Source organism: Eubalaena glacialis, chromosome 15 (genome assembly GCF_028564815.1).
Source record: "Eubalaena glacialis isolate mEubGla1 chromosome 15, mEubGla1.1.hap2.+ XY, whole genome shotgun sequence".
In the NCBI taxonomy this organism is placed as follows: domain Eukaryota; kingdom Metazoa; phylum Chordata; class Mammalia; order Artiodactyla; family Balaenidae; genus Eubalaena; species Eubalaena glacialis.
In genome coordinates, this window is record NC_083730.1 from 41,810,121 (window position 1) to 41,826,763 (window position 16,643).

Consider the following 16,643-nt stretch of genomic DNA (forward strand, 5'->3'; position numbering starts at 1 on the left):
GCAAAAACAAAGCACACGGGTAAGGCAATACACGTGAGGTATTGCTAACTTGTACTGCCACAAAGATTGATGCCTAATTAATCTGGAGTTACAAAGAGCACATGTCAGTGCTTCTCACTCAATTAACAAAAAAAAAAAGGAAACCCAAAGGGCCTGGAGGCCATTCCGAGCCAGGGTCCTTCTGATGAACCGGAGAAAAGGTTTTGCTTATTCAGAAGGAGGCAAGCCTATGGAGCTGTTTAAAGTCTTGCACCAGGAGAATGAAAATTTCCGGTTATGGCATTAAATTCTATTTATTTAGTATTTGAAACATGGTGTACATTTCTGAATTTGTATAAACATTTAGTACATCTAAAATCCACAACTGGTAAACAATCTGTGCTTTCTTTTGTGTACAATTTTGGAGTTTACATCTGGATATTTTGGTGTTATGGAGAGACCCAGTCTGTGAACCTAATCAAACTGCCTCATGACCATAGTAACTGTGACAGAAGTGATTTGCTCCTTAAAAGGGCTGTTCCTTGCACAGAAAAGGTGTCACGCTTTGGAACTACTAAGCCAGGTGTCAAGGAAACAAGAGAAACACAGCTGACATGATGAAGAAAGTCTGTGAAGGGGACTCCAAGATCCATGTCAGTGCACAGCGGGCTACGCAAGTCACTCGGTGACACCTAGGCATGGGCACCCCTTTCAGAGCCTTTGGGGGTCAGAGCCTCCTCACCTCCCACCAGAGGGGTTCCTTCCAGCAGGAGCTTGCACTCTGTATGGGCACCCACCTTAGGGCACCAGGGGGTCACAGCTGCAGCTCTGAGGTGCCCACCAGGCCCAGGGCCCTGGCTTCTTCCGGAGTCAGGCCACTCTTCAGGGTCCTCCGCACTGCAGCAGCGCCGGCAGACCAGAGGCGAAGGGACGAGAAGAGAAGGCGGTGTTAGCAGCCCGGCAGGTGGCAGTCAGGCCACAGGCCTCCTTCCCCCGAGGACTCCCAGAGGAGTCACAGCGCTCACGGACACTTGGCCCCGTCCTACTCCCGCTGAAGTGCCCTGGCTGGCTGGCCGCCGGGGCAGGGAAAATCTAGGGGCTGCCAGAGACTGACCTGAAGATGACACAGGCACTGACCTGGAAAGTCAGGCAGATAGGGGACCTCGTAAGAGGGGAGGGGGGGAGGAGAGGCCCACCCTCATGAGGTGTCTGAGAAATGGTGCAAACTACAAAATGCAGGTGGCATGTTGAGAGCTCAGCCTTTCCCAGCATAAGGAGCGGATCAGAGCTGGAAAAGGAATTACTGAGCATAGGAAAATGCAAACTCCAGTGATGCAAATTAGGTAAAATAATCCCGCAAATCTGCAGGGACATACCTCTGTAGAGGCCCCACAGCAAGGCATTAATGGAACCCGGCGCAAGGGGTAGCTGTCAGAATGAGTTCTCCACGAGCCTCAGGGTCTTAGTCTCAACTCATCAAAGGGCCTCTACAGAGAATAACCAGTGACTCCTTGTAGACTGGATGCCAAGGAGCAAACTGCCAAACTTCTGAGTGGATTTGGTGGATGTTCTCTGTGAAACACACAAGGCTCAGGAAGGACCAGTGACCTCCCCGCCCTGAGGTTTAAAACTGGCAGCTGGAGGCACACTCATATTTAACTGACTTAGAATTGGCTTATGTTTAGCCTGACATTATGGGTTTTCCATTGTTTAGTGTTGATCAATTTCGATGTCAAAATAAAGGCTGAATAAGGCTGCATGATGAGGCAGCTGCCCCTTCCAAGACTGGTCCTTTCATTTGAAAGGTTCCTAATTACGTTTTCCTTAGTTGATAAACTGTATTTGGCCTACTCTGTATGGAAGTCATACAGAGTTTTGGGTATTCTATTTTCAGAAGAGATGTGTTACTGATCTACCATCTACCGTAAATCCTCAGTCAGCTGGAGTCCCTGAGATCCTCAGGGAAGGCCCTTGATCAGAATGTGGAGAAAGTAAAGCTCATCCTTAGTGTTTTCCCACCTTCCTTGCCTGACCTAACTCCCCACGTACCCTCTATGACAAGGGGGCCTGTGTCCTCTGAGGCCTCCCCAGAGGTGAGGGTCCCACCTCGTGTGTCTGCAGCAACACCCAAATCGATGCCTCCCTTGGGCAAAAGCCCACTTAGCCCATGGACAAAGAATCTGAAAGAGCTAGGCCTCTGGTAGAACAAACAGCGGCTAATATCTACTAATAAATACTTTCTTCTCTCCCAGGAATCAGCACTCTGAACAGGGGCGAACACCCAATCCATCAGTCCACCAATCAACAAATACTTCATGGAGAACCTATTGTGCGCTTAGCACTTTAACTCAAAGAATGGACACACTTAGGGAAGATTCACAGACATTAAGCATGGGTTTATAGACGCACAAAGCTCTGTGGTGAGGGGGACCCTCAGATCATGCCACCACACGCTGCTGTATTTTCAAGCCCAGCTCTGGGCCCTAGAGCCACCCGTCTGCAGCTGCCCCTACACTGGCTAACCCTCCCGCAACCCCGGACCCCTTGGGCTCCAGACTGAGTATTTAACTCATCCAGACAAAATGTTTGGCTCCAGAGCCTTGGCTGGAGGCAGATTGCATTTAACTGAGTAATGGAATTCGTTCTATGGGGCAGCAATAAAAATACTAGTTTGTAATACCCTTTATGTTCTTTAAACACTCCTTCAAGTGTTTGTTAAAGAAAGATAATAATTTTAAAGGCAGAAAACAAGATGAAATATTTCTCATTCTTGACAAGGACTGCTGAGACCTCTTATCCAAGATACAAAATTCTGCCTGAATAAGTCCATGCTGCACTAGGAGGGCATCTTATGTTTCCTTAGCAGCAGGAGGTGGCATGGGCTAGGAGCCACAGCTTTGTGCCTTCAGGTATACACACTTGGCCGAATGACCACAGAAGACTCCACGAACTGGTGGCATTGAAAGATGCCTCTAACAGTTCTGTTCACATGTTTGCTTTAGCCCTAGAACTATAGGGTTCAGTTCATGTAAATACTTGAGTAAGGACCCTGGCACCTTACGGAACAGGCAATAATCTGCTAATAGATATGGGCATCGAGCCAGCCTATCTGGGACCAGCTCAGAGAACAGAACAAAGCTTAATGGTGCTGCACCAGCCTTGCTGCCCTCAGCCTCACGGTCTACTCACAGCTTTGATGCACGAGACCCCTGCGGACCCTCCTGCCCCCTCCAGCCTGGGCTTTTCTCTGCTGTGGGGAAAAGCCAGTATAAGCGAAGGTCCCTTTGCTTGCCCGATATGTCCCTGAAAGGCAGGTATTCATAGAAAAATCGGCCCCATTTACGGAGTCCTACTTTCTGTGGGCCTTCATGACAATTCAGATAAATTCTCCCAGAAATACATTAACTCTGAAAAGGACCTTAAGAATTTGAACCCTTCCTTTGTTAAAGACACTTGAAAGAAGGTGTGAAATGAAGGTAATCAGTTGAAATCAGCTTTGTACCCTGATTCAAGTCCTGCATGGAAAGGGCCTCTTACAGTGTGTCTCTCCATCTACCTGCTCGTCAGTTAACTCATTCATTCAACAGACGTTACGTGAGCCTCCACCTTGAGCCAAGTGTCCCACCAAGGAGGCCGGGAGCTGACAGGAACACGGAGTGAGGGGAAGGGCGCAGGGCAGCAGACCCTGTCCGCACAGGAGTTGGCCCTCATGCAGAAAGTTTCCAGAAAGCAAAAAAGGGCTGAGGACATATGAGAATGAGAGGACCAACACGCAGGAGCTGGCAGGATATGGAACTTGCACAACAGAAACAAGCCTTCCATCAAATAGGGCATTCTCAACTAGCACTTCTCAAATGCTGGCGGGCAGTGGGGGAGGGGTGCAGGGGGGAGGGGTGCAGGGGGGAGGGCTGGCTGACATCTGATAAGATAACGTCCGGGCCCCTCTCCACTGCTCCCCCTTCCTGCTTCCCACTTGAATGCCCTGGCTGCAGCAGAGCTGCTCGCCAGCCTGTCACATGTGACAGCCTCCCCTCCCCGCAGCTGCTTAACAGAGAACAGGCCCTGGAAATGTTTATCCTTGTCTGCCTCACACTCCTTCCATAGACGGCATGGGTCACTTTGCTGGCACCAGCGGCCACTCGATGCCCCAGGCGCTTGGGACAGCTCTCACGATGTCAGCAGCGGGGTCTGACACAGAGGTGCCTCTGCTGTCAACATGCAGCACAGGGGGGGTCTGGGGCTCACGGAAAACTCATAAGTTCATTTTCTCTTTCTTTCCCCCCTCCCTTGAATTGAAAAACATGTTTTGATCCTACAAAGTGCTCCCAGGCAACTCTTTGCTGATGTGAATCTGAGAATAATGGCAGTGGTGGCTGCCATTTCCTGAGCACTGCCATGGATCATTTCCCCCCATATCTGTGGCAACCCTATGAGGTGGGGACTGTAATCATCTCCCCAGGGAACGAGCAGCAGCGGCATAGAGAGATCGAGTCTCCGGCCCCTACGTACACAGTAAGGGGAAGAGAAGGATTTGGGCCAGGATGTTTGAATCAGAGCCCACCCTGGAAACAACTGTGCCCTGACGCGCCTGGCAGCACATGTTCTGACAGTCTTTCATGTTGATGGCAAATGGACCGAGTTTTACATCCATGTGACGGAAATCCACATGTGTGCTCTTTCACCTTTGGATCACTGACAGATTTTTTTTTTTTTCATTTTTTGCACATAATGTCAAGCAATTTGGAAATAAGTGGTGTGTGTGTGTTTTGTTTTGTTTTGTCTGTAATCCCTAAGATCCTAAAAATTGTTCTATTGAGTATACTAAGAGCGCTGTGTCTAGGTTGACAGGGGCTCATATCAGAACTTGAAGATATCTTACATGTTTGTTTCTTGGGGTTGGGAGGTAACTGGCCCCGCTGGTATTCAAATGCTGCTGTCCATTTGTGCAGCCCTTGTTCCTGGAGGGACTTGTTTGCGACTGGAGAAAAATGGCAGGTCCAGTCCTGCCTCTTTGGACTTAAATACTGGGAATCATTTTAAGGTGTATCATTCTTAGTGATTCGATGTTAGATATTCTGTGGGATTTTCATGGGTTTGGGTTTTTTTGTTTTTTCTGTCAAAGTCAATTATTTAACCATTTGGGTTATTTTTCTTACTTCCACCCTCCGTCATAAAATCCCATCCATTAAAAGAAGAGGTTTCCCAAATTGACAGCATTCTACAAAATAACTAACTGACTGGTACTTTTCAAAAGCGTCAAGGTCATGAAATGTCCTCCACAGATCAGAGGAGACTAAGGAGACATGACGACAATGCAACGTGGGACCCTGGGTGGGATCATGGAACAGAAAGAGGGCATTAGGGGGAAAATGCTGAAATCTGAGTCAAGCCTGCAGCTGAGTTAATTTTTTGATGCATTGTCCTACAGTGTGCAGGGTGTTAACATGACGGGAAGCTGGGTGAAGGATGTAAGGCAACTCTCTGTGCTATTTTTGTAACTTTTTTGTTAAGTCTAAAATTCTTTCAAAATCAAAAGCTAAAAAAATAAAACGTGGAATAACAATGACAAGAAGCCAAGGTTCCCAGACCTGGTTGATTTAAACTCGACTTCTTAGACTCAGCCTGGGCGCAAAGAACCAAGGTCTCTGGGAGAGGCCCCGACAGTGCATTCTAACCTCCCCAGGAGATTCAGATCCCTGACTTAGAACACTGCCATCTGAGTGAGATGCGGGGAAAGGGGGCCCCTCATGAAGGCAACAGCCTTTGTGGTGATAGGGCTGAAGTTTCTGAGTTCTGCCTCACCCGGAACTAAGTTCACTCATGCTGAGATGGCTCTCAGCAATACTTATGGTATCAGGCGCTTTCTACAGCCACTGGTCTGGCCACAGTCTTGGCTGCGCAGTGCCCCTACCCCACTTCCCTCCTATGTCTGTGGCTACGTTCACATCAGTGCTCCTCAATAATCTCTTTGGTTCCTAGGTAAGCACTGAACAGAAAGCAATCAGTTGGAATGCAAAAGCAGACTGCTTCTTATGAGTCACGTTGTTGGGGAGGACGGGGAGAGGATGGAATCTGGCCTGGGTGGAAAGAAATGAAACAGTTCTCTCCATTGCTTTCTGAGCTCAGAGTTCTCAGCATTATTGCAAGTCCTGGGCGGGACAGAACTGCCTTCCCCCTTTCCAGATGAAGTCTAGCTCTTTAGTGCTTACTGGGATGTCACACAATACTAGACACATACAATGCTAACAATCCAGGCTTCCGTGCACAGGGGCAAGCCATTGCACCAGTGTCCTGGGGGTAAAAAGAGAGGGGAAGATGGGTCTGGTCTACAAATTACAGCAGGCCAAGTGAGGTGGCCAGTGGTGGACAAAGAGCCAGGTGGGTGATGGTAGCAAAGCGATAAGGGGGCAGGTGTGGTTTCTGTGCACAGGCTCGTGGGTGACTTCCCTGGCAGCTCCTAAACGCTTGCAGGCAGCTTCATATTCCTACCATGTTTGGGACCCTTGGACAGCAGTGTGAAGGCAAGGAGGGTGCTGAGAACCCGTCATAGGTGCCCCGCTTAACCCTCACAACCATCCTGGGAGGCTGACACGACCGCCCTCATCGGTTGTATGACTGTGCAAATTCCCAAGCACGGAACTGGATTCCATCTGAACTTGGCAGCAAAGGCAATGAACTACTGTAACCTCCTGCCAGTAAGGTGCTTGGCACTTTCCAAAGCACCCTTCCTAGAACCCTCTACTTTGCTCTTACGCAGGAAAGACAAATTCTCAGATTCCTCTTGTTTACTGATCCTCCCTCCTCTTGAACTTCCACTCTGGGGCAAAAGGGTGCCTGGCATACAGACAGACACAGTGGAGAACACACAGCCAGCCTCCTTTTTCAAAGTGCTAGCTTCCAATTTGGAAGGAGATTTGTCCGAAAATACAACAACCAGAGAGCCATTCAGGGCAGTGAGACCCTTCCAAGCTCTTCCTGCACCACCTCTCTAACCCCAAGGCTTCTACCTAAGCTTCTTTCCACATCAGAGTCCTGGCTACCAGCCTGACCCTGCTCTAGAGCAGGGGGCTGCTTCCACCCCCTTGGGCTTGGGTACGAGGCCCGTACACCCTTGTTTAGGACCTGCCTCCAGGTGATTTGGAGTCTGTTCTGATAGCACCTGCTCTGATTTGGGCCTCATTTCTCTCCCCAGTCCACAGACTCTAATTATGCCTCCCAGCCCACCACCGTCAAACCCCTTCACAGGCCCTTTCCTGTGTCCATCCAGCTCTGCCTCCAAGACCTTCCCAATGCAGAGCCAGGCTGCAAATGCCTTCCTCACTTCCCCATCTTCCTTTACTAGTGAAAAGGGCTTGACACCCACCATAGGTTTAAAGTCAGCCCCAGTGAATCCTAGAGCCGCTGTCAGCTCCATCCCCTTCTGGTCACTCTACTCCCGAAGCCTGGAGTGGGCGCTGATGGGGGTGGCACTTCTCCCCAGAGGCACAAACCCTCACGTTGGCCCTCTAAAATGCAGTGACTCTCCACCTGGGTTTAGGGAAGAGATTTTGATTCTCTCTTGGACTTATTCTATTTATCTTCCTGTCATGTGTCCTGTACACATGGGTGGCTGCCCTTAGCTGTCTTTAGAGGAGGAATCAGTCCAGCTCTAATGAGCTCGAAGAACAATTAGGTGCTGAGTAAATAGTAATGATGTTGAGAAGACAAAAATTTGATTGAGAAACTTTGGTCCTTTCCACTAACATCTTATTTTACTGTATTCTAAGAGCATCCGTTTTAAAGTCTCTGGCCCATTCCATTGTCCCTATAAAAGAATATAAAATTGTTAAGTAGGGAAGAACTATGTAAATAACATGCAGGGAAATTTTTCTTAATGGGATTAGTGGGAAAATTCCTGGACATTTTCAAATACCACTTTGGAAAACTAGAGACAACTAAACTAAGCTGAGTGCTGATCAGTTCCAGGGCTCAATCTAATATTTTGTGAGGCATATCTCCCATTTTCCCTAAAACAGATCCAATATTTTTTTTCAGATTCGTTCATTCTCCTTCTCCACAGTATCCTACTTAACAGATAGCATGGCAACACCCCTCAATATTCTGTAAAATAAGATTTTAGTTATATCGAATCAACGTGAATATGTCACATGCCCTTCAAGAGGAATGTTGAAGCCTCATAAGAGATGGGGTGAGAGTGAGAGCATGAAGTCAAGTCAGAGTTCAGTGTTCCTTTCCTAGCAGCCCCTAGAATCAGACTTCTGGCCCTTCCCATTGAGAAACTGTTCTTGTAAGGGTGACCAACCTTATGTTCCTAAGACACTGTTAGATTATTTGTAGGTCACATCGAAGTGATTGCATTTTTAAAGAAATATAGCCCTGAGCCCAAAACTCCATGGTCACGTCACAGGTGGGGCCCAGACTCCCCTTGAAGAGAAACTCAACAGGAGAGGGGGCATTCAGCCTCTCTCAGCAGGAAAGAGGAAAAGGCCAACTATGAGTCCCTAATCCCCGCTCTGCTCTGTGATAGTCCAGGGTAATGGCTACATGCAGACAGCCAGCTGGGCAGAGACCCTCTTCGGAAGTTGGGTCCCACAGAAAAGAACACAAGGGGCCCTTTTCTTCCCCAGGCCCCAGGCCCGTCCTGCAGAATCACAGTGGGAAGGAGATCTCAGATGCCTGTCAGCTTCAGGGTTTTCTAGGGAAGACCAACATCCGGGAGGCCTAAGAGAACAAGTAGCCCCGGGACAAAGGACTTGCCCCAGTATGATGAAAAGAGAAACCAAAATAAGAAGAAAACCAAGAGCTTGGAGAATGCTCTCCTCGGCCATCTCCACCAGCCGATTCGAGAGCCGTGGCTAGAATCTGGGGAAGCATATGAGGTGCATTGTGTTGACATTTCACAGGCTAGAAATCAACTGGACAATTCGAAACATTTTACTTAATGAGACCCCGAGGGCACCAGCTGGGAAAACAACAGAAGGGGCAGAGCCTGGGAACCTGTGAATCCATTATGGTGCCCTTGGTGAGTCCCAACTGGCTGCATACTTCAGGCTTTAAGCAGGACATTTGGTGGATGTAGGCCTAGCCACCAGCATCAAACATGAAAGCAGATGTTTAAGTATCTCAGAGGATTCTTGAGGGGCTTGCAGGTCGTAAATTTCTAGGTTATGAGCTGGATTCTGTTTGGTTTCCTACAATAGCTGGACTATTATTGTCTTTAGCCAAATGAGGTATAGCCCAAATATGCTGGTTATTCATTTATCCACTTGTCACATGGCCACCATTAAACAATCAAATCAAACACAGCATCGTTTCAGGGTGAGGCCCCAGCCCGACACTTCACATCGACTTTGCAAATTGGTTTTTTCTCATTCCTTTAACTTCTTATGAAAAGCTAGAGTTCACATCCCTTTATAACAGAAATCAAAGTAACTTCCCCCATCTTAAATTTCTGTGGATGGTGCCATTACTAATTAATTAAACCTGCTACAGATAAACATTTACATACATGCAGTGCTGTATTTGTTGTAGTAACTGCATCACAGGACAAAATGTGTTGGGCTAAATAAAAAGAATATAGGGCTGTTTTGCATAAGATTGGAATGGAAACGACACCACAGGAAATTATTTTATGTCAACCACAAAAACAGGCAAAATATCTCTCTGGCCAGATTGAAGAGGAAAACTAATTATGACTGTGTTATTGTTCCCAGTGACATTATGTGTCTCTCTAAGAATCTGGTTCTCTCTAGACCAGAGGGCAGGGCCAACACTCTTTGCCAACACAGACATGTAACCTATAGGAGGAGTACATACCCTGGGCCAGGCCCCTCTCAGGCAATCTCCTTTTCTGAGGTCCCTGACCCAACCCTGCCCACCTTCTGGAGGGTACTCCCTGACCTGGCATCCTTTCTCAACTCCTCTCCCGTGGTCTGATTCCCCACATGCTTTTCCCAGCTCCTCCCAGTGGAGACTCTTGCACTAAGGTTGCCCACTGCAGGAAGCCCAGGAGTTAACTGGTGCAAAATTTCTGCCATTTGGTTACTGGTTTATTGAAGTAAATAAGAGGAGGGCAATAAAGGGCAAGTACTGAAGATAATCTACTTAAGACACCTCAAAAAGCCTCTCATAAGTTTCATTTAAAAAACTATTTAAGAAAGAGATTTCTGTTCATGAAAAAGAGCAAGAGAAAAACAGGCAAATGGTATGGACAAGCCATACACAAAAGAAGAGATGCAAATCACAAGAGGCTAGACCTTCCTAGTACACTAGCAGGGAAAAGTAAGTTAAAACCATAAGGAATACTATTTCACACGCTTCAGACAGGCAAAAAGGCAAGTGCTGGCCTGGCCTGGAGCATGCAGTGTGGAGAGAGTGTGAGTCAGCCTCACCCCTTTGGAGATGAGTTTGCCCCCCAGGATGTGCACACTTGGGGACCCTGCAATTCCAGTCCTGGCCTCATACCCCATTGACCCCCTCCACGTTATCGTGCATGGGGTACCCAGGGGATCTTGTTATATGCAGATTCTGAATCAGTTGCCCTGGAGAGGTCCCCATGAATATGCATGTCTAACCAGCCTCCAAGAGGTGCCCATACTGTCTGAGGAACAACTTTAAATAGCAAGTCCCTAGTCAAGTTCTTACATGGGAGCACCAAGAGAATGGCAAAGAATTCACAGCAGCACCAGGAGATAGTGAAATGTTGGAAAAAATAAATGTAAAGGTCTTAGATATTCATGTTGGAGCCCACAAACATATTCCTGAAGATGTAAAAAGCCAGTGCCCCTGAATGATAGTTTTCCATTTAAAAAACAGAGGGAATGTGGCAGGGGGCGCCAGAGTGGAGCAAGAGTCCTTCTCCTAAGGCCACTAATCACCCGAGGGGCCTGGGCAGGGCCCAACTGCAGAGGCTCTCAGGTGGTCAGCTTGGGTACAGCCCAGACACCTGGAATTTTTAAAGCTCTGCAGAAAGTTCTAATGCGCAGCCATGGTTGAGAGCCACAGTTCAAGAAGTTACTCAAAATGTGTACCAGCAGGATAGGAGTGTGGTGAAAACAGACTCTCAGCCACCCATCTCACTGAATGAGAATCACATACCCCAGCCCCCAAGTTCCGTGGTTTGAGAAGCTCTGCTTCTCCCTGGTGGAGATGTCAAGTGATACATTCTTTTCTGGGGAAAAATTCCTGTCAGAATCTAAAGCCAATGATATAAAAGGAGCAGGGTCCGAAAGTCTGCAGCAATTTGGTTTAGTGTTCTTTACCCTGGAAACAAGGCATGTCAATGGGTCAAACAGAACCAAGGGGTCCGAAGTATGCAGCCCCAAACTCAGTCACCTCCTGTATGAATCTCAAAGGTGGCACCGCGTGGGGGGCTCTGAGTTTGAGTTCTTACTGAACTCCTGCCTCCTGACAGTCACTCTCCCTCCTTTCACTTTCGGGAGCCAGGAAATGAGGAGGCAGCCAGACTTCCTTTTTACAAAACATCATAAATCCCTGTCCTCGGGATTGACCTTGAGCGACCAGCACCAGGCCAAAGCTTGGGGGCTGAGCTCTCTTCTGAAACACACTAGGGCCACGGCCATGAAGGCAGATGTCAAAGGTTCAGAGAACCCTGCTTCTCTACAGTGAGCCATCCCTGTGAGAGTCAGCATGGTGCCCACAGAGGCAACTCCACACCTGTCATTCGGCGGGTAGGGGCAGGTAACAGGCTGAGACTACAGGGGCAAATAAGTCGCTTTGATTTAGTTGAATCCTCTGTTTGGTAGGAAAAAAAAACAACTGGTCAACCTAGGCTAACATGAACTATTTTAAGCATCCTTAGGACCAAAAATCGCTTGCCACCCCTGGTTTCACCTTCAGCATGTTCATGGGCGGCAGTGAACCCCTGGGGGAATAGTCTCCAGCTCAGAAAGTAGCCCCTGATGCTGGGTGAGGGGCAATAATATGGCCTCAGCAAAGCATCCAGGGCAGTACTTGGCAACGGGCCCCACTGTGCCCACCCCTGCACACCAGAGTCATCGAAGGGCCTTTCACACCTTCCTGGGGACAAAGTGTGAATTGGGGGAGGCCTGACCAGAAATAGCAAATACACTGGACAGGGGACTGCAGCACCCCCTCCTCCCCAGCGGCCAATGCTGACTGTCCAGCACGAAATCTTTTGTCGATGGGCACAGGTGGGCCCTCCGGGCACCACTGACAATTCACCGGAGCCCATCTCTGAGTCCCTGCCCTTCCTGGGTCATACAGAACCAGGGGGCTGGTCCCTGCAGGCAGAGTCCCACATCCTAACTCCAAGGCACTTACGAGACTTCCGGTTGGCCCGGGAGCGCTTCCTCTCCCGCGGCACCACTCGCTGACTGGGCACTTGGGTGGCTGACTTGACGATACGGTCCATGATCTCATCAGCAGCATCATCCGTGACATTAGGCGAGTCATCCATTCCCATAGTCCACGAACTAGCGGGTCCTGAAGAATTAAACAACCAGACAGCACGAGGTACTCAGAGAGAAGGAAAACACAGCACTGCTCCTGCAGCAGCAAAGCTCGTCAGCAACAGAGCACAGCAGAGGCCAGAGCCAGGGTTGAGCCTCCTGATGGATCTAAGGGTGTTCCCCCATCCCCACTGCAGGGGCACCACAGTGACCTGTGACCATCACCCTCCAGACTCTGACCTCCCATGAATCCATACCTGGGTCCCTTATGTCATACTACCCTGTCACGCAGCTGTGTTGTCATCTCTCACTGTCCTGGATGTGCCTCCACCTGCCAGGTCCTGTGGTTGTGGAAGGGCAGACTTCCCACGCCGTGTGCCGCTATGTACATCACAGATACCCAGTAGAGTGCTTCCAGAAATGTCCAGAGCCATTTGTTAAGTCAGCTCCCCATCTGTGGTTGTATGTGCCTAGCGAATGTCAATTAGCCCTAACTTCTCATTCAGTTAAATAAAAATCAATGGATTTTGTAACATATAGCTTATCTTTGGATTAACTAGCCTTTAAAAATCGTAACAGGATTGCCCTCTTCTACCAGGAAAAGGGAGTTAACACAACATTTTCTTTGGTACATTCATCTGCTCCCTGACCAGAAAAAAATATGTTTATAAATAGCTGTACGTTAAGACAGTCCAAGTCTGGTATAAAAGCATCTGCCCCTAGACCAGCAAGAAGAAAATACCACAAAAACATGGGTTCCCAAGTCATATTAAACACTCAGAAATGAATGCTATTTTAATTCATCAAAAACTGTGCCTTTGTGACTGATCAACTTCCCTGTGCAATCTCTTCTCTAAGATGGGAAATATGCTTCTGTAAGAAAAAAGATGTACAGTGTGCTCAAAATTGTGAATTTCCTCTACCTTCTCTTTGTAATAGACATACACTTTAAAAGCCTGCAGGTGAGTGTTCTCAGACTTTTATGTTTATGGAACACAGGTACCCTGAACTTGACCAAGGTCCAGCTAAAGCTGAAGAACAGTCAGCTTTTCTCAAACCACAGGTGAAAAAAATGTTAGTAAATATATATCTTAAATTTTGAATTCTATATTTCTATACTAATTTTTCAAAACTTTCAGTGTTTGGCTATTGATAGAAACAGTTGGGAATAGTTGATTACTGTTCAGTAGACTGCACATTTTATAGACATGTGTTTGTGGTTGAAAGTTCACTGCAAATATGTAATATGCTATAATTTAGTCATAATTTCTGCTAGTAAAGTTCACATGACTGAATTAAATAAACACTTTGCAAAAGGAGTACCAGGATTCCGGTGTTGGACCACCTGCACTATTTGAGACCTGTGGCCATAGGACAACAATGTTTTCTGATGACAACGTTTTTGTTGTGGTCATTTATAAAAATCATTTTGCTTTAGGAGTGGGAGCATACCTACAACACTGGGATATACAAAGTCAGGACATTTTACTTTTTCTGCTTATGCCCAATTCAAAGGGAATTTGATCTACTTGCTTCCATCAGAAGACTAGCTTTTTCAGCATCATAACACCCTTTAAAAATATGTTCTTCTCAGAAACAAATATTTGAAATTGCTGAATTTTTCTGCATCCTCAGGCTGGTCCAGGTGTTCAAGTTGGAGGCAAGAGGCCTCACAGCGGTACAGCTCTCAGACTGGGGCTCTGCAGAGCCTCTGAACCATGGCCCTCCTCATAGCAGAGTCATCAATACAGCAACTGCTTTTTGCCCAGCAATTTCCTGTTTTCCCTTTTACCTACTGATTTATAATTCTGTGCCTCATTTTGAAATGCCAAGCTACCCTTCCCAAAACACACAAAGCTCAATCAATTGTCTTTGCTCATAATATAATTTGCTCCTGATGAGCCAGAAATGAAGGCATCATCTGATCTTTCCATGAGAATTACCTATACTTTCATTTTATACATTCCTGGGAATCTGCTTTCACTGTGATGTGTCAGGAGATGCTTACAAGGAACATCTTGCCATCTGTCCAGGATTGTCAGACTCAGTTTTGTGACACCATCATTTTCTCATGACCTCATTCTTGGTTCTGCTTTCTTATCCCCTCTCCCCTTGGTTACTGTCGTCACTGCCTGATTACCATTTATGCCCATTCTTCTTGGTCGTGTATATGTTTCTCTTCTGGAACCTCTGCACTCACACATAGCCACAAGAGAACACTGTCCATATCTTACAGACTCCAAGGGGCCATTTGGTCTCCCAAGTGTTAGCCAGGCATTTATATATACTGAGATGTCTATATAATTATTATATATAATATATATAAATATATATAGAGATATGGTGGAGGGGATAAAGCATTATAGACCATGATAGGAATATATCACTTTATTTGAACTTTATTTTTGAAAATATGTAAACTGTAGTTTGAAAGAAAACACTGTAACTAATTTTTTCCCTTAAAAATCTAACTTAAAGAAATAGTCTAAAAGGAAAATAATTATATCCAAATAGATATTATATTAATGTAATAAATGCTTACCTTTGTTTCTGAAAGAATTTCCCCGGGTATAGACTTCTAGGTTAGAAAGTTCTTTTTGGCAATTTAAAGATGCCATTCCACTTTCTTCTGACTTCCATAGCTTCTGTCAACAGTAAGTCATCATTCTTACTGTTGCTCCTTAGAAAGTACATTCTTTTCTCTCTGGCTGTTTTAAAGATTTTATTTATATCTTTGGTTTTTGGCAGTTTGCCCATGGTATGCCTAGATGTGGTTTTCTTTGCATTTACTCTCCTTGGATTTGTTACATATTTTAAATATGTGGGTTGATATCGATCATGAGCCTTTGGGAAATTCTCAGCCATTGTTTCTTTAATTTTTCTTCTTACCCATCTTTTCTTTCTGGTACTCCAGTTACAGACACATTAGACCATTTGACTGTGTCCCACATATCTCTTACATTTTGTTCCATTCTTTCTATTTTTTCTCACCATGCTTCAGTTTGTACATTTTCTATTAACCCATGTTGTTTGAATTCACTAATCTCTTTTGCTGGGACCAGTCTGCTGTTAAACCCATGATATCAGTTAATCATTTCGGATCTTTCTTTTTTTCAGTTCTAGAATTTCCATTTGATTCTTTTTTATAAATTTCAAACTTTTTATCAATTTGTCTCTATTTTCCTTTATTTTCGTTAACACTTACACATGGTTAAATTTGACTGCAAATTTCAACATCTGGATCACCTGTGGATCTGCTGCTCTACTTTTCTTCTTGTCAGCCACGTTTTCATGTTCTCTTGGCTCATAATTTTGACTACGCACTGGACTTTGTGTAGAAAATAATGCAGAGACTGAAGTTGGTGTCATTTTCCCCCAGTCTTTACCCTTTCCTGTTAAGCAGACACAGTGAAGGACTGAGCAGGGTTGGGGCCAGATAACAGTTTTCATTGAGTATCAGTCCACCTCTGTCTTTAAATATTCTGTCTTTAACTATCTGTATGCATTTTTGTTGAAGGCGCTTACTCTAGCTTGTCTTTGTTTCCTCAGAACTTCAAGACTGTAGGAGATTTCCTGCAGCCTTTCTGGCCCAGCCTCCCCTCCCCATGCTGCTCCAGCACTTAGCAAATGTCTCATGGAGAAAACTGTCTGCATTTGAAGCTCCTCTAGCTCCAACCTCTTACACCAGCTCACATGACCACTAGAAGTCCTGCTGGCTTCTCTTTACTATTAAAGTCACTCTGCGCATGGCAAGTCCAGTTCTCAGCCTGTGCCCAGACTTGGCAAATGCTCTTAGAGAAGTGCTCTCAGCTCACCTAGAATTGTAGTTTGTCTAGTCCTCTTCCCTTTCACAGTTCCCTGACGGATTTTGAGAGAAAGCTTTTGTTATTTTATTAAAGTTTCTGGTTATGGCAGCAGGAGTGGTGGCTTGTTCCTCGCTACGACATGCCACCTGGAAGCAGAAGTCTCTGCACGTGCAGAGAAACTGAACAGCTTTCCTTTCTAATCCCTTTCATCAGTTAGTGAAAAGGAACCCATATTGTACAAACCCAGCAATATCTTTTTCTCTTTGTCCTTTCCAGTCAGGAAGGATTTTCTCTTTTCTCTTTTAAAATTAGCACAGCGTGTTATGTTCCATTAGAGATACTGGACTCCATCTCCCAAGGTGGCTTTCATTGCACTACCCTTGCATCCACCAAGGTACAGTGGCTCAAGACTCCTGATGGCTGGGGT

General features: G+C 46.3%; 1 protein-coding gene across 5 annotated transcripts in view; it reads right to left on the bottom strand.

The window, feature by feature from the left end:
- Positions 1 to 321: 321 nt before the first annotated feature.
- Positions 322 to 16,643, bottom strand: part of FHOD3 (formin homology 2 domain containing 3) — a 489,898-nt gene continuing 473,576 nt past the window's right edge. For all 5 annotated transcript variants that reach the window (XM_061170499.1, XM_061170498.1, XM_061170497.1 and 2 more), the window contains 2 exons: positions 12,283 to 12,444; positions 322 to 876 (listed from right to left, as the gene is read on the bottom strand). In XM_061170499.1, the coding sequence (XP_061026482.1) occupies positions 794 to 876; positions 12,283 to 12,444 (245 nt within the window). In that variant the 3' untranslated portion in view covers positions 322 to 793. The remainder of the gene's footprint in view (positions 877 to 12,282; positions 12,445 to 16,643) is intronic.